The 24,071-nt window shown below is 42.3% G+C and overlaps 2 protein-coding genes across 2 annotated transcripts in view; one reads left to right on the top strand and one right to left on the bottom strand.

Annotated features, from left to right (window-relative positions):
• Window positions 1-2,627, bottom strand: part of gaa (alpha glucosidase) — a gene marked incomplete at its 5' end in the record, with an annotated part of 56,057 nt that extends 53,430 nt beyond the window's left edge. Inside the window, one exon of the mRNA XM_085964107.1 lies at window positions 2,463-2,627. Within this exon, the coding sequence (XP_085820233.1) occupies window positions 2,463-2,627 (165 nt within the window). The remainder of the gene's footprint in view (window positions 1-2,462) is intronic.
• A 302-nt stretch (window positions 2,628-2,929) lies between these two features.
• ccdc40 (coiled-coil domain 40 molecular ruler complex subunit) overlaps window positions 2,930-24,071 on the top strand; it is a 57,404-nt gene continuing 36,262 nt past the window's right edge. The window contains exons 1-9 of the mRNA XM_085964106.1: window positions 2,930-3,082; window positions 6,884-6,947; window positions 7,383-7,493; window positions 8,253-8,363; window positions 12,122-12,220; window positions 13,019-13,148; window positions 15,540-15,643; window positions 17,153-17,236; window positions 21,810-22,085. Of these exons, the coding sequence (XP_085820232.1) occupies window positions 3,066-3,082; window positions 6,884-6,947; window positions 7,383-7,493; window positions 8,253-8,363; window positions 12,122-12,220; window positions 13,019-13,148; window positions 15,540-15,643; window positions 17,153-17,236; window positions 21,810-22,085 (996 nt within the window). The 5' untranslated portion in view covers window positions 2,930-3,065. The remainder of the gene's footprint in view (window positions 3,083-6,883; window positions 6,948-7,382; window positions 7,494-8,252; window positions 8,364-12,121; window positions 12,221-13,018; window positions 13,149-15,539; window positions 15,644-17,152; window positions 17,237-21,809; window positions 22,086-24,071) is intronic.

The raw sequence follows: 24,071 nt of genomic DNA, 5'->3' as shown, positions 1-24,071 counted from the left end.
GGCTGGTGAAATGGGTGGACATGTGGCAGATGAAATTTAACGCAGAAAAGTGTGAAGTGATACATTTTGGTAGAAAGAATGAGGGCATATAAACTAAATGGTACAATCCTGAAGGGGTTGCACAAACAGAGAGGCCTGGGGGTATGTGTGCACAAAGCATTGAAGGTGGCAGGGCAGGTTGAGAAAGCAGTTAAAAATGCTTATGGGATCCTGGGCTTCATAAATAAAGGTATAGAATCCAAAAGTGTGGAAATGATGTTGAACCTGTATAAAACACTGGTTCAGCCCCAACTGGACGAGTGTCCCATTCTGGGCACCACACTTTATGAAGGATGTGAAGACCTTAGAGAGGGTACAGAAAAGATTTACGAGAAAGATTCCAGGTATGAGGGACTTCAGTTATGTTGATAGACTGGAGAAGCTGTGGCTGTTCTCCTTGGAGCAGCTGCAGTTGTTCTCCTTGGAGTAGAGAAGATTGAGAGGAGTTTTGATAGAGGTGTTCAAAATCACGAGGCGTCTGGACAGAGCAGATAGAAGGAAACTGTTCCCATTGGCAGAAGGGTCGCGAACCAGAGGGGACAGATTTAAGGTGACTGGCAAAAGAACCAAAGGTGACGTAAGAAAAACTTTTTTACGTAGTGAATGGTTAAGATCTGGAATGCACTGCCTGAAAGGGTGGTGAAGGCAGATTCAATCATGGCTTTCAAAAGGGAGTTGGATAAGTATCTGAAGGAAAGACATTTGCAGGGCTACAGGGAAAGGGCGGGGGAATGAGGCTCGCTGCAGAGAGCTGGCACGGGCTCGACAGGCCGAATGACCACCTTCCATGCTGTAACCATTCTATAATTCTATGTGAGCCACTATCCTAAAGAAGCAGTCATAATATACAGTTCAAACACTTTGAAAACGTGCATCAAACTATAACTCTCACCATGTGTGCACTTCAGATGCAATTACATTGCAATAAATACCAATTTTTTAAAGCAGTGAAATATTTATGAAAAATCAAAGTATATTTAGCAGAAATATTTTAAACTGTACAAATTATGGGGACAGGCTACATAAACAGAATATGATTGTATAAACAATGAAAGGTCATCTTAAACTAAGAGTACGACTTCCAGCATATGTAAATGCCATTTCTTCAACTGAATTCCAAGTATCAGTTGTTCAATGTAAAAAGTCAACCATTTGGAGCAGACGTAGCAGATGTGCATAAAGTGGGAAGTGGTATCTTGCAGGGATCCATGCTGGAACCACTGTTTACCATATACATAAATGATTTGGACTCAAATTAGAAGCATGGTGCCAAAATTTGCATATGAAACCAAATTGGTTGCTATAGCTAATAATGTGGGGAACTGCACCAAAATACAGGAAGACATAAACAGGCTTGCAGAGTGAGTGGATAAATTGCAAACAAAATTCAATATAGCAAAGTATGAGGTTGTTGATTTTGGTAGGAGGAATAAGGAGGCCATTTATTCCTTGGAAGGTAAAAAAGCAAATGGGGGAGAGGAGCAATTCACAATGTAGCACTCTCACCTCTACATCAGAAGCTGAGAGTTCAAGTCCCACCAGTGAACTGAGCACTTACTCCAGATTGACACTTCAGTGCAGAATTAAAGGAATGCTGCATTATCAGAGGTATAGTGATATGGGATATTTTACATCCTGCTCATTTAGGATGTAAAATATCCCATATCACTATTGAAGAACGGGCAGGTAGTTTCCCCTAGGGTCCTCACCAACACCACCAGAAACAGATTATAAAATTGTTCATTGATTTGCTGTTTGTGGGACCTTGCAGTGTGTAAAAGTCCTGCTGTGTTAGCAACTACATTTCAAAATAATCTGTTTGGAACATCCTAAGAATTCTATATAAAATGTCAGTTTTTGTTTTATTATAAAAGGACTGTTTAGGTACATTTAGTTTTCTTTGTATCTTCCTTATGTAATCTTATGCTATGTTCACTAACATGTGCATATTAGCAGCCACTCTGGACCCAAGGTGTCTACCCAGCTGGCTGTCTCCTGGCCCTTTCTACTCCAAATCCAGGTCAAATAATCCATTAACACCCACTGTCAAGGATCACACACAATACAATTCCAATTTTGCTGAGGTACTGCAAGGCTTGGCATCTTTATAAGTATATACCTCAGCAGGAGTCAGCACCTTCAATTGATGAGGTTACAAAATTAGGTTTAAAAATAGAAAAAAAACATGCACTGGAAAGAATGCAACAGACTTACAGTCTGCCAGCATGTCTGTCAATGTCACTGCTTTTGCTGTTTGAAGTGATAAGTGCCCCAATTGCCCACCTCTTCTGGGGCAACGACGTACCTTCAAAGTACTCTCAGTCGTGGTGCTGGGAAGCACCTTCTTGATACCTTGTGAGGTCTATAACACCAAATACCTTCAAAATAAAACAGAACTTGAAACAAGAATTGAAAGTGCTTACCCTCTCATAACTCAAGACTGAGATAGATAGATTCTTGTTTATTAAGGGTACCAAATGATATGGGTCAAAGGCCGGGAAATGGAGTTGAGGTGCCGAATTGCGGAAGAGGCTGGAGGGCCTGAGTGGCCTACTCCGGTTGCTATGTGCAGTCTCGGCCCCACTGATTCAACGACTAAAATGGGACTGAGATTAAATAACAAAGTGCTAGACGCACTCAACGGATCAGGCAGCACCCGGGGAGATGTGCTCAGCTGCACCCCGCTCCCACCACAACCTGTTCCTGCTATTCTGTGAATCCTGCAGTAACACTGGCACAACAGGAACAAGTTCCGAGTCACTAAGTCAGAGGCCGTTTCCTAATCGGAAACCGAGGATAAAACAAATCAGACGCCGAAACCCGAATGACAAGCGGGTGCTCCTCGCCTCAGCTCGCGGTCCGGGCCAGTCCACGAAACACCACACCCAGGGGGATTCAGTGACTCTCCTCCTGGCGCCCCGGAACCGATAATGCTCAATACCCCCTCATCCCGAATAGTGGTACAGTCCGACCCGTGACTCGGCAAGCGGTGGGGGGGTTGTTTGCGTTTCTTAGCAACGGAGAACATGGCTGACGAGGAGAGGTACTCTGCATTACCATTCAGATTCTAGCCAAAACCCTTTCATTTTAGATTTTAACGTTTTAAAAACATGTTATTGTTACTTTATTGCTCGCGAAATCAGAGAATTCGAAAGTTTGGTTAATATTTCCATTAAAAGATAACCCAGCCCCATCACTCATTAGAAGTGATCTTCAGGGTGATTATTTGAAAATGTAACCGCCTCTACTCACTTGGGGAAAAAACGCAGTTTTCTTATGTTCCATTGGGCATACAACCTGTGTCACTTGATCATTCTGAATTTAATTCCTGAATGTTCCTCGATGTTCACAGCTCTTAAATGTGTTCTTTCTGTTTCTTGTTTAAATGCCTTTTATTATTATTGGCCCTGAAATTGCGGTGTCTGTCTACGCCGTCGCATTCACTTTGAATTGCCCCGCAAGTTCCGGATTTCCGCATGCGCTTGCAATCGCTGACGCAGAGTTGGGCTATTTGCCCAGCAATTGCCCACGTAAATCTTATGGTTGATGCAAGCAGGTATAGAGCCTGTTTGTATCAGTGTAAGGGGCTTATCCAAAATTCTGCATATGTGTAAAATTAATCAAAATCATTTTTTTTATTGAGGTTGGTGCAATGAAGGTACTTAAGAATAAAATTCAATTTCCGTAAATTGTACAATTATTAGATTTCAGGATTCCATTGCATATCATTGGGGGAATCCCCTTCATAAATGATTGACATGGAAATCTTCTTTGTCATTGGAGGACCGGGTCCACGTAATCCCAGGTACGCTTCCGAACCACCTGCGTCCCTGGGATCCATGGACCATTACACTGCCCTCCGCCTTGAGGCCTGAGATGGCAACTTTTCGCAGCCTGGGTGCAAGGAGGTACTTTTGTAATTGTTTCGCGAGTCGGAGTCGTACTTCAGTGGTACGCCTCCGACCGCAAGGGAAGGTCTGTGATAGGGTGGAAGGCAGGAGTGATTAAATGACAAAAAGGATGATGGTGCAAGGCAAAAGGGGGTAGTAATGGGACAAGAAAATAAATAAAAAATGGGTTTAGAAAAGCTGTATATGGCAACTGCAGAAACACTACCAGCAGCTGCTATCTGGAAAAAATGGGAGCAGTGGTTATGATCTGAAATTGTTGAACTCACTGTTGAGTCTGGAAGGCTGCAAAATGCCAAATTGAAAGATGAGGTGCTGTTCCTTGAGCTTCCGTTGAGCTTCATTAGAACAGTGTAGGAGGCTGAGGACAGAGAGCTCAGAGTGGGAGTGGGATGGAGAATTAAAATGACAAGCAACCAGAAGCTCAGGGTCACGCTTGCAGACTGAACGGAGGTGTTTCGCAAAGCGATCACCCAATCTGCATTTGATCTCACCAATGTAAGAAGCAGTTAGTGCTGCAATGGCAGAACTCTGATTTATTTTCTGTAATCAGTCACACATTTAGCTGTATAGAAAATCTGATTGATAGGTTTGAAGTTTATAATTTCAGCCCATATGTACAAGGCATAAAGTTGCATTTATATTTATTGGTAGTATTTGTTACTGATACGCGTTCAAGCCAAACAGCTCTTGGTTTTTACTATTGAGACACCAAGGCGAAGGGATCAAGTCCATAGTGCAGAGACCACGAAGTTCGGGAAAAAAAAGGCAAGGTAAATCAGGAAATGATGATTGAGTAATGACAGCCTTGGGTTTTTAAAATCTTATGGTTGTAGAAGGAATGAAAAGTTAAAGGAAACAAGGAGTTCCAGACTTTTGAGGTCCTGAATAAGGACTGTGTAATGAGTCTTGTTTTCAACGGGGTAAAGAAGTAGGAAGCAGACATATATCTAATTTGGTAGAAATAATAAAGGAAAGATTAGAAATATAAGACAGGTCGCAACAAAGAACATGGTTGCAGGCTAGAAGTGAGAGGGATCACCCATAAAATGATGAGTTTTTTTATCTTGCATGAGAGACACATTAAAAGAATCTCCTCAGATATGAGAACTTCATTCAAATCTTGGGGGTACCTAGACTTTATACAGTATTAAGAGTTGTTGGAATAAAGTGTTTGGCAAGAAAGAGCAAACTATGCTTCTTAGAGGTAGCTTGAACAAGAGGGAATCTGTGAAAGTTCCGTTTGAGGTCAAAGGAGATAGTGAGGCCTTGAATATTAATAGATGAAGAACGGCATAAATGGAATTATCAGAAGTAAAGAGTTGGTAGTTGTTGGTTAGATTTGCTTGACACATGAATAAACTGGGGTAGATTTTCAACGTGCCGCAAGGGTGTAAAACTGGCATTAAGGATTGGCCACCCATTACAGAAACCGCCCGATTTCCATTTCCAATGGGTGGCCAATACGCAACGCCAGTTTACCACCCAGGCGGCAAGTTAAAAATTTACCACAATGTGACTTTAAAGAATTGATAGAAACAATATTCTCACTGATCCATCGAAGAGCATAGAGGCGACCTAGTTCACAGAAACCCCACAGTGCAGATAGAGGCCATTTCGGCCCATCGAGCCTGCACCGACACATATCCCACCCGATCCCCGTAACCCCTACACCAACACATATCCCACCCTATCCCCGTAACCCCACGTATTTAATCCCCCTAACACTAAGGTCAATTTATCATAGCCAATCAACCTAACCCGCACATCTTTGGACTGTGGGAGGAAACCGGAGCACCCGGAGGAAACCCACGCAAACACGGGGAGAATGTGCAAACTCCACACAGACAGTCACCCGAGGCCGGATTCGAACCCTGGTCCCTGGTGCTGTGAGGCAACAGTACTAACCACTTATGCCACCGTGCTGCCCGTTAGTTGTAGTGATTCACCTGTTGGACAGTGAGAGGAATTGTGGTTGTGTGCAATGAGGGTGTGTAATTGGAATGACATTGAAATTGATAAAGATAGAGTGGAACCATCAGCAAATGATTATATAGGGTTGGATGATGAATGGAGGAAGTGATTAATATGAAAAAGGAATACACTGACAGAGAGGACAGTCCTGAGGTAATGGAAAGTGAATCAGAGGATAAGACTTCAACCAGGGTACACTTGGAGTGATTTGAGAGGAAACCCGATAGCTATAGCTTTGGCATGAGGCTATGTGATGATAACTTGTTTAGAAATGCAGTGCCAGATCCTTCAAAGCCTTTGGAGCGTTCCCAAGACAATGACAATGTCTCACCAAAATATTTAAGAGTGGAGTCCAGGAGTTGTATAACACTTTTTAAATGATTCCAAGATAAAGGGTCAAGGCACCAAGGGTAGGACACCACCAAGGTTGAAAAGAGGTAAATCAATTGGTACTACCAAAAAAAAACTTTTGGTAATGTGCCTGGCCTCTTTTAAGCAGCTCCAACTAATGGTAAGGTTAAAATTTGATAAAGAGAATTGTGGATATAAATTTGCAACCTATCACTCGATCAGTCAATCCCATGGGAGAAATATAGATTACAATATTTTTATTCCTTGGTTACCTTGGACCAGTAGTTTTAAAGAATAAAATATGGAAACAACGATTTAGAATGACTATTTAAATAATAAATACATATAAATATTTCCATTTCTAACATTTAAAATGATGCAGCTATTCAGATGAATGCAGATATCTTGGAATTATTTTATTATCCCTGTATTGTTAATTTAAGCAATTTACCTATGTAAATATTCTGTAGTTATACAACCCAGCCTTTGTTCTTTTACAGATTAAGTACATTTTTAAAATGTAGTAACAATCTGGTAAGTTATTTCTATGTTTCAGTATTTAACATTTATTTTTCTATGATTGTTTAATTGCTGTGTTTATCTCTCCATAGCCCCACACCTGAGACTGTTCAAAGCTTGGAGCAGGATCAAGATGTACCAGAGAGTGCACAGGAGGTAAATGTGACTTTTGGATGTTTCAACCGTTGCAACTTCTTTCAGCTCTACATTCCAACAGATGCCCTCTGATTTCCTTACTCTAGCCTCCTTTGCATCCTCCTTCCTTTGATCCATCATCAGGAGCAGAACCTTTAGCCTTTTTGATCCCAAATCTCAAACCTCTCCCTTCCTTCAATGGGCTCCTTAACAACTACCTCGTAGATCTTGCCTTGAGTCACCATCTCTAACACTTCCCCCACCACAGCTTGCTATCCAGTTATTGTTCACCTTGTGAAATCCTTTGGGGTGTTTTATTTTGTTAAAAGTGCTATGAAGTGCAATATGTTGTTAAAAAAGAGTCTCACAAAATAAAATCCAGCATTAAAGTTTTAATTGTTAGGGTACTTCTTGTGCAAGCATCTTATAAATTGGTTGCATTTTCATGAAAATCAGGAAGAAACTACTGAAGATGTGGCTGAGAAAGGAGATCGGACACCCACTTCAGAACCTCCCATATTACCAGAATTAGTTGGCGATGTTCCAGGGGATACACAAACAAACATGGTAAATGTCTATATATTTTTAATATTTTGTTATTCTGTGCATTGTTCTTTTAAATTGTAAAGTTTAAAACTAGAAAAAATACTTCTACCATCCTTGATGGCCCAGTTGGTAAATGGAGTGCCCAAGTGTGATAATGAGCCATGCAGACCAGGTCTGAAGTAGCTGATCACAACTGGGCAGCAGTATGAGTGCTACACTTTACCTCAATGCCCTTGGTGTGGAATTTTTTGATAAATTGAAGAACCATAAGAGTTTTCCATTCCTCCAATAATTTTTTTAAAATTTTTCTCATCTCCAAGCTCATCAATTTCACAATTGTTGTCAACATTTACAAGTGCATTACGGTTTTGCCACTGTGTATCTTTGCAACCTCTTTCAGCTCTACGTTTCAACACATGCCCTCTGATCTTCTGTCTTTGGTCTCCTTTGCATCCTTCTTCCTTTGGTCCCACAATCAGAGGCAAAACTTTAGCCTTTTTGATCCCAAACCTGAAACCTCTCCCTTCCTTCAATTGCCTCCTTAAAAGCTACCTCTTGGATCTTGCCTTTAGTCACCATCCCTAACACTGCTTGCTATTTTTCACCCTGTGAAATCCTTTGGAATGATTTATTTTGTTCATGGTGCTATGAAAGTGCAACTTTGTTGTTAGAAAGAGAGAGTCTCATTTACAAACAAAAAAATCCAGCATTAAAGTTATACCTGTTAGGGCAACTGTAGCACAATTATCTGATAATTGGTTGCATTTTCATGCAAATTAGGGAGAAGCTACTGCTGATGTGGCTGAGCAAGGAGATCGGACGCCCACTTTAGAACCTCCCAAATCACCAGGATTGGTTGGAGATGTTGGAGAGGATACACAAACAAATATGGTAAATGTCTATCTTTTAGTACTTCTATTATTTTATTATTCTGTGGATTTGTAAAATTTAATATTAGAATTTTTTTTTACCTCCTCATCCTCTATGGCCCACTTGGTAAATGGAATGCCAAGTGTGATAGTGATCCATTGCAGAACAGGAAGGTACCAGCAATGCTTGGTCTGAGGTAACTGATCTCAACTGGGAGCTACAGTATACCTCAATGCCATTGGTGTAGAAAAAGGAATAATCAGCCAGGCTTCCCACTTTTGATCATTATCCAGTGAGCCCTACTGAAAAGTGTATGATTGTATGTGAATTTTGGGTGAGCATGGGATCAGGTTCAACTTTGATTGCTCCCTTCCCCACCCTCCACCAAAGTCCTATTTCCAGCTAACAATCATAATGTAGGCTGATACCTCATACATCAAGAGTGGTTACTTGAGCGAAGTGGTAGAGTGTTGCTGTTGTCTTTGGAACTTTATCCCAGCATGGATCAGTGCCTACAGGCAAAGAGGAGAGAAAACTGGTGGAATCAATTATATAAATTGAAGAACCATAAGAGTTTTCCATTCCTCCAATTATTTTCTTAAATTTTAACTTGTTATATTTTACCACAGTCTCCATAGGGATTTATAGAGTTATTAAATATATACACTTGTATTACAACCTAGAACATTAGTACAACACAGCATTGTACCATTGAATGGTATTATGTTTTTTTGGCCGGGAAATTCCTCAGAGCTGGTCCCGATCTGCTGCTGTAACTTTATTGGAAGTGCGGCAGACGTGTGTAAACGGGGTTTCTGCTGCAGTTACAATGGTGAAACAGGGAGCTGCCCTGAGGAAATTCCCGGCCTTTATTTTTTCACAGGATATGGGCAACACTGGCAATGTTACCCATCCCTGGTTATCATGTGAAGATAGTGTTAGGTATTTGTAATTCCAGGGTGAATTCTCAATCATGGTCATGACTAGATGAACAGAAGACAGACATATCCCCAGAGGATGCAGGTTGAAATGAGGAAGAAAATAAAACATAACTTTAAAATGGGGATAAACCTACACATTATGAATATAAATATAGTGGGGAGATTTCCTCTGTACGGTATGTATGTCAAAATCATAAACCAGTTGTTTATCAATGAAATAATTAACACAAATTATAATCAGCTATAACATAAGCGTTATATCTTTGGGTTTCTTTTACCCTAGATATTTTTGGCTTCTATGTTTTAAACTACTCTCCTAGATGAGCACAGGCTCACTACATCCTCATGAGTCATTTTACTTGCTCTGTTATCTAAGTAAATTTCATAATGTGTCTACGATAATAAACACTTTGCAGTCCATTTACTCTTTTAAGATGACTTCAGTCACTGGGTCAATCCTAGTTTTGTAGGAATGATCAAATTCCTATCTAGAGATTGAGTTCGACACAGGCAATCAATCAAAAAGGTTTTTAATGTCAAACTAACGAGTTTAAACAGATGGATGCAAGAGAACTATGAATACAGATCTTAACAGGTCGGAGGCTCCACGAGGACTGCCTGGGCGGTCCCGTGGATGGCGTCATGACGTCATCATGTTTTTCCCGCGTTTGGGTGATCACGTGATTAGCGGCATGACGTCATCGCGTTTGCCCGCGCTCTTAAAGGGACCGCGCACTGTACATGCAAACAGTATATACAATGGTACAGATTTAGTCTGTAGCTAACACATCGTTAAAGGGAATTATGTACAGTTGTTCAGAGTCCCTCAGTGGCTCTGCCACAGTTTCCTCCTTATCTTCAGAAGGTGGCAAAACAACACTATGTCAAACCTTGTGACATGAATCTTGTCATTCATGTGGAAATGACTTATGAAGTAATACTGGGCGGCCTGCTGGTGGCGCTGTCCAGGGAGAGTATAAATACTTGGGCACGGGCCCAGCTTGCTCAGGACATTCTTTAATAGGAACTAGTGAAGGACACAACTAGATCTCCATGTTGAAAAACAGTTGTGTCCTTCACTAGTTCCTGTTAAAGAATGTCCTGAGCAAGCTGGGCCCATGCCCGAGTATTTATACTCTCCCTGGACAGCGCCACCAGCAGGCCGCTCAGTATTACTTCATAAGTCATTTCCTTGTTTAATACTCGGACCAAGTGCCTAGTAGTTTTCTTATGTCACCTTGTTTTAGGCTTTAACTGCCAAACAAATTCATAGAATCATAGAATAGTACAGCACAGAAGGAGACCATTCAGCCCATTGAGTCTGCGCCAGCTCTTTCGAAGAGCAATCCAGTTAGACCCACTCCCCAGCTCTTTCCCCATATCCCTGCAATTTTTTTTCCTTTAAGTATTTATCCAATTCCCTTTTGAAAGCTACTATTGAAACTGTTTCCAACATCCTATCAGGCATTGCATTCCAAATCCTAACCACTCGTTGCATATCTAAACCCTTCCTGATTTTAAACACCTCTATCAAATCTCCTCTTAGTCTTTTGTGCTCTAAGGAGAACGACCCAAACTTCTCCAGTCTATCCACGGAACTGTAATCCCTCATCCCTGGAACCATTCTCTTTTGAACCCTCTCCAAAGCCTTCACATCCTTCCTAAAGTGTAGTGCCCAGGATTGGACATAATACTCCAGCTGGGGCCGAACTAGTGTTTTATATAGGTTTAGCATAACTTCCTGGCTTTTGCATTCTTTGCCTCTATTCATTAAACAGTAAAGAACAAGTGGATACTGGCAGTAAGATAGCATATGGGAGATGGGTGGGTGATTTTCATGGTTTAGGCAGTAAACTGGCAGAGTAAACATGTTCACTTCGAAGATTATAGTCGCCCTCTTGACTTTTTGAAAGCATCCTCATCACTTTGTTCATTTGAAAAGTGCAGGTTGATAAATCCCTTTGAAAATCCCTTTGGAGCCAATCAGAATTTAAATAAATATATGTTAATTTCAACAAGTTGCCAATTAGACATATGTTTTAATGAATCACACAGCCACATTTTTACTTGAATTGAGTGGCTAAAACTAAATGTGAGGCAACCAACCAACCCCCATAACTGAGTTACAGTTATGGGGATCCCAATGGGCAATTCCTTTTTGGTACCAACTTTAACTCTTCGTTGCTGAGGCTGGGACATGGTTTCCGTGAGGAAGCTGTTTTTTAACCCCTTTATATAGTGTGGCTAATACCAAGCTAAATGTTAGACAAAAAAAGTGCTTAATTTTTGTCACAATAATTTTAAATTGCATCTGCAGACATCAACACAGATTATGGCATCCTGTTCTGTAATCAAACCACAAAAAGGCATGCCTGAGCAAGGGAGGTAGGACTCCTACCACCATCTATCCAGCCTACTGGATAGCTTATTTTATCTAGATGCCCTGGCTAGCACTTCCCAGAGCACACTGAAGTGCTAAAACTCTACGTCAAGGAGTGGTAGGACATTGGTTTGGCTCTGGAGTCTCAATTTCAGACAGGTCACCATAGGGCATAGAACATAGTTGAGGTTGGGCACTTCCTGACAGTAGGGAAAATTATGGCCAATTTTGTATATCTCCTACAGTCGGAGTTGCATTGATGAAGGACTGGCAGCAAGTTGGTGGTCCTTCATCCAACTCATGGATGGCATGAAATAGCACAGAGAAACCAAAGAGAGGGAATTGAAAATAGCTTAGAAAGAGAGTGTCGCAATTACAAAAAGTCCATAATTGTGAGTTATTAACTAGCAGAGTATCTGCTGTAAATTATTTAATAATTGTATTTTTATGCAAATCAGGAGGCAGGTACTGAAGGCCCGGCTGAGGAAGTGGAACTTCCCAGTTCACAAGAATTTGTTCAATATATTCCAGAGAGCACAGAAGCAGTACTGCAAAAGGTCTATTTTCTTTAATATTTTAAATATTTTGTTCTGTAGACAGTTCTTGTAATTTGTGACATTTGATATTTAACAATTAATAATTTGAAAAATTAGCTAGTGTCTGCTCCTGATTGCTGCAAAGTGCCTGTGTATGGAGTTCAGGTTAGGATGGGCTCACACTCAACTTTTGTCACATCATGTCCACCGGAAAGAATTGCTTACAAAGTGGACAAAGAAGCCCCCTCCTCTTCCCTTGAGTAGTTTTCCTATCTTCTCCAGATAACCAATTGAAGACTTGAAAAGCTGTTCATCTGAAAAAAGCCTAACTATAAATCTCACTGTAAACTAGCATTGAAACTCTATAGAGCACACTAAAGTGCCAAAATTCTGTGTTGAGGAGAGGTAGGATGTGGATTGGCATTCATACTTCAGAATTGGTTGAACCTGTTCCAGAGGAAGCACTAAACAATGTCTATTGTATTTTCTATTTTTTTAAATATATATTATTATTCTGTGGATTATTTTATGATCATTTGTTATGTTAAATGTTAGAAAAGTATTTTCTGAAAAATGAAGAATTACTTTTCTCTTTTTCAAATAATACTCCGTGGGTTAACATTACTGTTAAAATAGTGGATATAGCCTAATGCATTCATATGACACTCTATGATTATCACTAAACCTATTGTTAATAGAATTATACTGCAGGTAAAAAATGCAGTCAATTATAACATAATTCTTAATCACCAGTCATTTAATAATCATTGGAAATTAAGCTGATTTTATATTGTTTTAACCACATAACATTGATCATAGATGGTGCCAGATGGGTTTGCATTGGAGTCTACAGATGAGCCAATTGTTGCTGAACAGCTGAAAACTGAAAAGAGCAGACCATCCACACAAAGCAGCACTCAAGAACCTGCTAGACCAGGACTGAAGTTAGGTAAATCCCTCAAAATTAGCACTGGTGATACGAGTGCCAGATGAGTTCTGGATGTTGGACCTGTGAAAGTAGATCATTCATATGTAAATACCAGTGGAGATCAAGCTCACAGGCTATTAATTTTAAAGCCAATTTTCATGGGAGTGGTACTGAAGTAAAAAAAAGATACTAGATTAGAATGAATCAGCATTTTGCTACAATCCCTATTTACAGAAACATCAATTTGCTGCTGAATGAATCATTATCCCTATTTACAGAAACATCAATTTGTTGCTGAATGAATCATTATGTTTTAATAATCTAATAGAAACTTATTCAACAAGAATTTATGTTAAAATGTTTGTAAATTGTGTGCAGAATATGTTATCTGTATTGCAAAGATTGGTTTGATAATATATATGTTAGAGCTAATAGTAGTGTACTACTGAGTTTATTTTGTGAGCTTGAACAACAACTTGCATTTATATAGCGCCTTTAACGTAGAAAAACATACCAAGGTGCTTCACAGTAATGTGATATTCCATGAATTCCCACATAATGGTTGTCCACAAACACATTCTCCAAAACTTCCAGCCCACTGCATTCTCCTTCCACACCTCCATGACCCCTTCCCCTCCCCCATGCTCCCAAAATCAGAGAATCCCCACTCCACTGTTCTGGGGGTGGAGGGGGAGGAGATTCATGAGGCTTTGCAGCCTAGATTGTGTGCTCTAGTCTGTAGTGGGGCTTTAATGCATAACCTTCTGACTCAGAGGTGAGAGTGCTGTGCTACCAACTAAACCAAAAACCTCAGTACATAAGTAAGCCAGAAAATTAAATACATAGGAAAACAAACATATAATAATTATAATGACCACTGATTTACAATTTACACAAAAATATGGACAAAACGACAAAATTTGAGTTCAAATATAAGACTAACATAATGCTTTGTAAGAAAACATAATTTTACTTATTCAATAACCATATATCCTTGGCCCTGATAATATGTTATACATTCCCTGACATAAAATAGCTTATCCTCTGCCTCACCATATGCAATCTACTTGTGCTATTATAAGACTTTAACTATACACGCACTTCCTGACAATCACGCGTAAGATAGCCACACATTTGAAATGTCACGCACTATTTAATGTAAATTTCCGTACATGGTAAAAAGTTACTTGCAAGGTACAGAAAAACTCTACAAGAATACCGGAGCCAGAGGCTGGACCTTTCCACATGTGCACTTGCTAGCCTGCAGTTATCTTGTCCATTGAAATGAAGGGGGGGAACTGCGTACTGGCAAGCACATATGCAGAAAGCCCCAGCCAGAATGTCTGCAGTCTATTAAATGACATCTGTGTGAATTCACTCATTGTTTACATAACAGAAATTACATTTCATAGCTTTAAAGAGACACACACCTACACTTTAGCAGAAGAATAATTCATTGTGATTTACATAATATAATGGGCCGGATATTCCGATCCCTATGGGTGGGTACACGCTGTGCACCCACCAGTAGGGACATCGGAAATGCCGGTTTTAGGCATGCACAGAGCATGCCATGAAAACCGGCATTTCCGATCTGTCAAGAATCCTCTTGACAGATCCTCCGGCTGCCCTGGAGAAGGGCCTCCATGGGCAGATAGTTCGGCTTTTTGGAGACCCTCCGCCCGCAGAAAACCCTTACAATTCTTGCACCTGGTAAGGCCTGCTTTTACCAGGATAAGAGTAGAAAAAAAGTTTAAAAAATAAATTTTCACTGATTTATCATTTAAAAGTACTTTAAAAAAAGGTAAGTTTATTTTTAGCCCTGTAAAATACTTGAATTATTTTTTTCAAAAAATTAAATTTTTGTTTAAAATACTTAATTTATTGTAATTTCAAGTCATTTTAAAAATGTGATTTTTTAAAAATAATTTATTTAAAGTTTTACTATGTTTTTTCATTGATCTCCATTCATATATTTGACAGGTCTTCCTGTCAAATGTATGAAGGGAGATTTCCTTCTGTGATTGGCTCCCCATGGCCCACGTGATCCCAGGGACGCTGCGAACTACATGCGCTTCTGGGATACGTGGGCCCTGCACACTTGGAGTTTGGAGAGGCCCAGCATCGGAACTGTGCGCCTCCCGGGAGCCCTCAGGTAAGGGCGCAGATTTTTCCAGATCGCAGGCCTCCGCCCGCGGTAGGCCTGCAATCGGAAAATACGGGCCGATGTTCCTGACCATGTAATGCAACACATTCTCAACACGTTACCAGGAGCTGCATCAGGGGAGATCTACTCATTTCTCTATGTATTTTAACCCAAAGGACCATTGTTATTTTTGTAGTATTACTTTCTGTGTTCCATTGTTTTCTGTCTTTCAGGAAAAATGAAAATAACTTTCCCTCTTTCCGTAGGCTTGCAAGGCTGTCCTAAAAGCCCCTCCTTTGTGTGTGAGTCAGATGAAGAATCAGATACGGATGAAGAACAGTCAGAATTGGTTGTGCTTGACCCAGATCATGTAAGAAATATTTTAGCATTAGACAGTTTATCCAATTCAGAGCTTGAAGGTCATTATTTTCAAAATCAACTCATGTTTTGCACTTTAAATTTTGATACTGATATATATTTTTAGTAGCAAAACCAACCAGAATTAAAGCAATTCTGAAAACCATTGTCATGACCTTTATAAGCAAAATGTTGCTCGTCTATGGTATTAGGACTGTGCTCTTCAATAAATTACAAGGTAATAAATACTTGGGAATAATTCCAAGGCAGTACATTAAGTCGTCGTCGTCATACGTGTCTTCATACTGTTCCCTTTGGGGAACTGTATGAAGTGGTGGAAGGATTTCTGGCCGCGATTAACGCTCCTTCCGTGACCGTAACCATCTTCGTACCAGCCATTAGGGTGGTTAGTCCTATGGCGGGAGGGTTTTACGGGCTCCCACAACCCATACGAGGGGGGTGGGGGCACCCACACCCACGGACGCAAGTATCCCGCTGGATGTCAACCCAGAATTTAGAGCTGGTGCTCCGACTCCACTTGCCGGGACTGTCTGGAGCGGGGTTCGAAACCCTACGCCTTCTGGCCCAGCGGCGGGGATGCTACCGCTACGCCAAAGGCCCACTCCAGTACATTAAGTAAGGAGTTCCAACACAGAAGGAATATGTAAGCAGTTTGTAACAGTCATCTAAACTCTGAAATAAGATTAGAGCCTTTAAATCACCCTCTGTCATCAGTTATTGTTAGTAATTTTTGTAGGCAAGGATTTATTCTGTTTCTGTGCTAGTAGCAGCTGTCATTGCGGATATTACCTGTCAGCACATCTGAGATACATGATGAGGAAGATTATCGATTGTGACATCATTATTGCAGAGTTAATACTAACTTCTAGAAAAGTCTTTGCACATAATTGATTCATGAATTAAAACATTAAAATGATCACAAAATCTTTGATTACTCTGCATACATTTGATACACTCGTTATAGGGGAAGAATATTCCACCGAATTGCGTTATAAAGGACAATATCTCTCCATTTGATAGTTCTCTTAGATGTTACTATGTTGCACTGTTTGCTAGAGACATCTGGAAACAGTACAGAACCACTCCTGATGTGAAATCATGAAGTCTTGCTTCAGTAATAGCATGAATAGTAATGGAGTCTATGGGCTGCACTTCTCATTTAAAAAATTATATTTGTGATCTCGCATCAGGGGAGAGGGTTCTCTGCCTGTCGTTAACTAGCAGTTGTATAGCATAAAACATTTGGTAAGTGATAACAGTTATGATGTGTGCGAACAATTCCCGTAATATTGATCAATTGTGAGCAATTCAGTAAAATGCACTTACATTTTAAGATTCTGTAGAGTAAACACCTTTCCCTCACCATGTCAGTGGGCAGAGCACTTTACATTGAAACTTGCTCCATTCTCAGCTTTTGTCATCAGTTTGATGAGTACAGGTTCACCAAAATAAAAAAGAAAAGTAATTACCTTTTTAAAAATGTCTTCTTTTAATAACATAGCCTCTAATGAAGCGCTTCCAGGAAGCTCTGAAGAACCATCTTTCAAAGCAAATGGACAAGATAATCCTGGAGCACAGGGATTTGGTAAGTGCAGTAACACAGCTTTTAATGCATTACATATAATCAAATAATATAAATTTTATTGCAGTGATTTGGCATTCAGCAACGTTTAAATTACAGCTCTCCAACGATTATAGTTACATATGGCAGTTATGGGAACTTATTCTGCAGAAAATTGTTTGCTAGATATAACCCTTGACTACAGATCTTTTGGCTTGGCTATTAGTTGCAGTGCAAACACTTAGGGGGAGAAATTCGGTACCTTAGCGTCTCCAGTTAGCGCCTGCCGGAGGTGCTAACAGGATGCTGAGGCAGTAGCGCCGTGGCAAGCCAAACTCGGCCCCACCCCCGTAGCGCTGCTGCTACGAGTTAGCGCCAGGGACGTCAGCACCAGGCAGATCATGGGGTCAGTGAGCATGCAACGCTCACTGGGCGCCCGAACTGCCAAATTGAGTATCGCCCCCTGCCTTAGCGCCTTGCCCTGACAGCGACAGGGAGAGGAGGCGTGAAGCAGTCGTTAGCCGGCTCCAGGGGCGTTACTTAAAGGGATCATGAGAAATGAGTCGCAGCTGTCAGGTTAGTGCTGTTTCACTGCTTCCTTGCCAGTTTGACATTGTGCAACAGTTTAAATCAGTCATTTAAAGGGTGTTTAGTCTCCGGAGTGTTGTGGCTACTAAAAATTAGTTACATTTATTCTCACAAAATATAAAAGTGCTGCATTTCCTTACATTAATGGGGGCTGTTCTGGCAGTCAACCTCGCCCTCCAGGATCTACTGCGGAGGGAACGCAGGCAGCGAGAAAGATTGGAACATGTGGCCAGAGGGAGGAGGATGGCCATCAGGGCTCTCAATAAGAGGCCTAACCTTCCGAGCGTCTTCCGACAGCAATTCTCCTACCTTTAATTCAGCTAGGATGTAGTCACAGAACTCTGCCACCTCCTGCAACCAGACCTTGAGCCTCAGATCAGGATGAAGACGGCTCTCTCAGTGGCAGTCAAGGTCACTGTCGCTCTCAATTTCTTCGGCAGCAGATCCTTCCAGTCTGCAACAAGAGATATAGGTAACATCTCACAGTTCGCCGTCCATCGCTGCATTCGGGAGGTCTCAGAGGCTCTCTACACTAGGAGAAGAAACTACGTTTCGTCCCCCATCACCAGAGAGAAGCAGGACGAGCGTGCATGTGGCTTTGCCAGGATAGCGGGATTCCCCACGACGCAGAGAATCAAAAACAATAAAGCCCACGTGACTTTGCGGGCACCGCATAACAATCCTGAGATCTTCCGTAACCGCAAAGGCTACCACTCACTTAATGTCCAGTTGGTGTGCGACCACAGACAGCGAATCCTCAATGTGAATGCCCCTATCCTGGCAGCAGCCACGGTGTTCCAGCACCCTTTCAGCCACCACATCAAGCTCGCGGCTGGCTGGTCGGAGACAAGGGATATCCGCTCTCCACCTGGCTCATGACTCACTTCCGCAACTCCAACACTCTTGCACAGCACTCATATAATGAGAGCCATGCTGCCACCAGGAACATCATTGAGCAGACCATCAGGGTGCTCAAGCAATGGTTCTGCTTCCTTGACCTTCGGGAGGAGCCCTCCAGTACTCGCTGGAGCGGGTGTCCTATTTCGTCGTGCTGTGCTGCATGCTCCACAATCTAGCCATCATGAGGGCCCAGCCCTTGCCAGCAGGGATTGCGGGACCACCTCAGGAGGAGGAGGAGGAAGAGGGAGAGGAGGAGGAGGAGGACGATGAGGAAGACAAGGAGGAGGAGCAGGAGCGAGGGAGGAGGCAGCCACTCAATCGGCCTTCTGGAAGGGCGGGCCGTGACCGCCTCATCAGACTGCGGTTCCAGTAAATTCAACCCCAGATCCCCGTTGCTCACCACATCCCCATCATTCCATCCCTGTCGCAGGCCATATTACAGCACACAGCTGAAATGAGAGACAGTAAAAAATTATCCAAAGTGAATTAATAAATTTGTCAATAATCAGTGAACACCTCTTTACAACAACAGTATTTACTATTCACCCTTGTGCAATCCCTTAGTGCCTCGCATTACTGTGCCTTTGTCTACTCTAGCACTCCTACGAATTGTTGGCCGAGTGGCTGCAGCACGGCTGGTGGAAGGCTGCTGAGTGTCCGTGCGGGAGACTTCAAATGGTCTTGCAGGACGCCCTCGACCAGCTCTGGACCTGGAAGGCCCAGCTGTAGACTGCACCACCTCAGCATGGGCGGCTGCAGTCTGGGCTGGCTGGATGACAGGCAGCGGCAAGGGCAATGGCAGAGTGCCAGTGGTGGGAGCAGGAATGCTGTCATCCTGAGAGAGGACAGCAGCTTCCTGCTCCACTGACCCACTGCCACTCCCCCAGGGTAGCACCTCAGCATCACTACCAATCTGTTGCAGCACAGATTGCTGGTCTGCTGCGACACCATGAAAGCCCCGGTCGACGGTGGTAGACCCAGCCATGATGGCAGCAGTCAGAACTTGCTTGGCATCAAGCTGAGACTACATGAGAGCAGTCTGAGATTGAATGGCACCAATGATAGACTGCATTACAGCACTAAGACATTGTGTCGCTTCCGCCTGTGCTGCAATGGAAGCTGCCAGATCACCCAACACACGCAGCATCAGGTCTGAGTTGCCACAGTCTCTCTGGGAGTCTACCATCCTTTCCAGACGGGAAATGATGGGCGCCATGGTGTGCGCGGAGCTTTGTGCAATGTTGGAGGCGGACACCTCCACGCTCCTTACCATTGTTGACAGGCTCTTGGGCACCCTTGCCATTGCACCTATGATCTCCGTGTGCATGCCCATCACCCTTCTTCTAAAGGCCTCCCCATCGAGGCCCTCATCTGAGCCCTGGACAGCAGAACTCACGCACAAACTCGCCGTCCGGGGAGCTGGCCCCCAAGCTACCCTTTCCCCCTGGCCTTGCTGCAGCTGGCTCATTCCCGGTGCAGATCCCACTACTATACTAGCCTCTAAAGAACGTGTAGTGCCAGTATCTGAGCTGGTGCCTGCGAGTGAGACATGCAGTGACGCAGTGTGTTCTTCCTCCTCCTCTTCTCCCGCATCTCTTTCAACGGTGCCCTCAGGGACAGACTGCTCCGGTGCATGCTCATTATCTGAAAGCATAAAAGCACAAGAGATGGGTTAAGGTGAGGGGAGGGGGGCAGGAAGGGAGAAATGCATGCATACAGCATAATTAGCTGGAAAGTGCGAAACGCTTGTGGGGTAAAGGGAAAGTGGGATGTGAGAAGAAGTAGGGTATGAAATTACTGTTGTTGTCAACATCGCTGGTGGCCATGGCGCCCACAACCTGGTGCCCAATGATCTCCAGCACTATTTTCCAGCGCAGACAGTGGTTGGGTGTCGGCTTGTCCCCCGCCTGTGCGCTCCTGCTCTCCCCTGTTGTGAGCCACCTTGGCCTGCAAGAGAAAGGCAAGTGTGTGAGTGAGTGTGGAGCAATATGTTTGGGTGATGTGCCTGCCATAGTTGAATAGCTGTCATTGTGTGCAAGGTGTGAGATGTGGGTGTGAGTGTTGGTAGGTAGAGATTGTTGGTGAATGAGTGCTGGAGGTATGGTGCTTTGGCTAGTGTGTGCAGACTGTGGTTCAGCCGGTGGTATGTAGCATTTGTTGAGGCATTGACTCACCCTGCCTGACCACCCGAGTGTGGTTGTTAAATTTCTTCCTGCACTGTGTATGGGTCCTTGGGACCACAGTGCTGCCCGAGACCTGATGGGCAACCTCCCTCCATATGGCACGGAAGATTTGCGGCAAGGGCTTCCTGCCACTTGCTGGGTAGAGCACCGCCCTCCGTCTCTCCACAGCAGACACCATCTCCTCCAATGCTTGGTCCGAAAATCTGCGGGCTCTCTCCCTGGGGCATGGATCTGCCATGAGTACAGCTGGTTGAGTCGTCCGGCTCCTTGGACTTGGCCTGCTCCTGCTTGCTGACACAGGTTCACAACCAGCAATGCTGAGAATGAGGTTCTGCAGCATGAATGAACCTCCGCTTTAAGAACTGGAAAGAGCCTGTGGCAGTGATGACTTGCGATTAGACTGCACCTGATATTGTTTAGTGCTTTGAGTGTAGCGCTTGATTTAGCACTCCCATCCTTTCTTTGAGCGATGACAATTAATTTTGTGTGCAGTGAGATTCATTAGCGCCTGCCGGTAAATCTCAAACTTTTCCAAAGTTTACATCCATTCCTGGGCAATAATGAATTTCTCACCCTTAGCACTTTCCTTGTATAGAGAGGAAGTGTCAGCAAGCATGACATCCAAAACTGAGAAAAATCACTATTAAAATTATTTATTTGTTTTGTATTGCTTTTAAAATGGATCCATCTCTTTTCAACACTGCAGTTTGTGGGTAAATAGTACAATTATTTCCACCTTCAACAGGATTTTGTATCTTTTAGTAAACCATGTTGTGTGTTCACTATTTTGATCACTGCAGTGTATAAGTGGTGAAGGGTGTTTATCATATATACCAATACAATTTAATTCTGTGCCCCCAAATAGTTTCCTTTACAGATTAAAAAAATGAGGCCAGTAGTTAATGACTACCTTTTTTTCCTCTAAGGCATGGAGAATGAAAAAGAAAACAACTGAGCGTGAAGACACAGGAGTGATTCTTTATGGAGTACAACAGTCTCTTGCCCAAATGCAAATGGAACTTGAAAAATACCATAACCGTTGCTCATCAGCTTCAGCACAGAGAAGACAGGCAGAGGATGATTTGGCATATGTGAGGAATCTTTACCAAATGTCACAAGCCACAACAAATAGCGAGCGCTCAAAAGGTGAGCTTAATAGTTTAGTTCATTATTTGCTACAGCTACAAAATCAAACCAAAAACTCTCATTGAAGTCAATGACTTATTAGTTAACAGAAGTCTCCCTTCTAGACGCTTAAATGTGTGTGTCTTTGCTGGATATGTAGAAAGGAAAATGATGAGACTGCGATTGATATCAAATGCCATGCTGGACTCAAATTAAACAATTGCTCATAATTAGACCTGTTCCAGCAAGCTCCCTTCTGCACATAACTGAGCAAGGCAACCTAAATCAAATAAACGCTTCCATTTTATGCACAGTGACACCTTCAATAACTGGCAGGCAAACATAGAAAAACATCCCAAGCTGCTTTACGGAGGCATAATCAAACAAAAATTAAATTCAAGACAAAGAAGGAGCTATTAGGGTGGGTGACCAAAAGCTTGGTCAAAGAAGTTAGTTTTAAGGAGGGCCTTAAAGGAGGAGAGAGAGGTGGAGAGGCAGAAAGGTTCAAGGGAAGATGGGTGAGCGAGACTTGTTGCGTTATAGGATACGGGCAGTAGAATTTTGGTTGAGTTTTGGTTTACAGTTTGGAGGATGGGAGGCCAGACAGGGGAGCAATGTAATGGTCACGCCTGGCGGTGACAAGGGCATGGATGACAGTTTCAGCAACAGATGGGTTGAGGCAGGAGCAGAGGCAGGTGTTGTTATGGAGAGGAGAGTAGATAATCTCTGTGATGGGGAGGATATGGAGTCAGAAGCTCAGCTCAGTCGAATAGGACGCTAAAGTTGCAAAAAGTCTGGTTCAGCCTGAGACAATGACCGGGGAGGGGGATGGTGAGAATATAGAGTTTCTGGCGGGGGCTGAGGCTGATGGCTTCAGTTGTCCCAATGTATAACTGAAGGAAATTGTGGCTCATCCAAGTCTGGCTTTTGGACGAGCAGTCTGGCAACACAGAGGTAGTGGGAGAGTAAAGAGAAGTGGTGGAGAAGTGGAGCTGGGTGTCGTCAGCGTACATGTGGAAACTGAATCCACGTCTACGGATGATGTCGCCATGGGGCAGTATTTAGATGAGGAAAAGATGGCAGCCAAGGACAAAGACGACAAAATTAATCAGCAATTAGTGATTAGGTTACCCTAATCTTATGTTACAAAGCCAGTAGATTGTAAGAGAAAAGGAAGATTGAGGAAGGTAAAGAACTCCACAATTTTTAAGTGCTACCAAAAAGGGGAGATAAAATATGAGACAATGAGATGGGATTTTCTCCAATGAGCTGAGGACGTGAAGAGGAATAAGTGTGTGTAGGATAGACTATTTACAGCTTAGAAAAAACAAGCGAGGAAAGTTTAAAGAAGTACTGACTGTAGTATTTATTAAAATGAAAAAGGTTGCAACCAAAGAGCAAAAAAAGAGGGAGGGGGGAAGGATCCTGTATCACGTCAAGCTTTTTCTTGTAGTCTGTCCATGGGTGTGAGAGTCATGTTAGAAGAGCCTGAAAATGAGAACAATTTAAGCCTTCGGCAGATTTGAGGTTTATACAAAATTAAGTGTAATTGCGAGGAAAATTGAATTTGGCACAAAATATTAAGCTAAGTTTTTGGAAGCATCTTTAGTAATGAAGGAGATATAGAAGTTCTATCTGAAATCAGAGAAGATAGTAAGGCTACAAATATCAGATGAAGAAGTACTAGAGGTAAAGCCATCAGTTATTAGTCTATATAAAAAGCAAAGCACCTAAATTCATGTTTAGCTTATATAAAAAGTTGACCTATGTGAAATTGGCTTGTTCTAATTTATTAATATTTAATAAAAGTGAAATGGAAATGCTTATCAGAGTTCTGCAAACCAGAAATTACATATTATATGGGGGTAGCAGCTAGAATTGTCTGTCCTGGTGCAATTGTGTATGCAGTGTGTTCTAGTCGACAGTAAACAGAAGTGGATACCTGTATAAAATATAAATAATTTTTAAAAATTCAACATCATGCACTTTGGGAGGACTAATAATGGAAAGACAGTATACTATAAATGGCACGATTTTGAAATCCTTAAAGGTGGCAGGGCAAG

This window comes from Somniosus microcephalus, chromosome 21 (genome assembly GCF_052327205.1).
Source record: "Somniosus microcephalus isolate GS21.2 chromosome 21, FLI_Smic_1.0, whole genome shotgun sequence".
NCBI classification, from domain to species: Eukaryota; Metazoa; Chordata; class Chondrichthyes; order Squaliformes; family Somniosidae; genus Somniosus; species Somniosus microcephalus.
The sequence above is the reverse complement of the archived record's forward strand: the minus strand, read 5'-3'. Positions and strand labels throughout refer to the sequence as shown.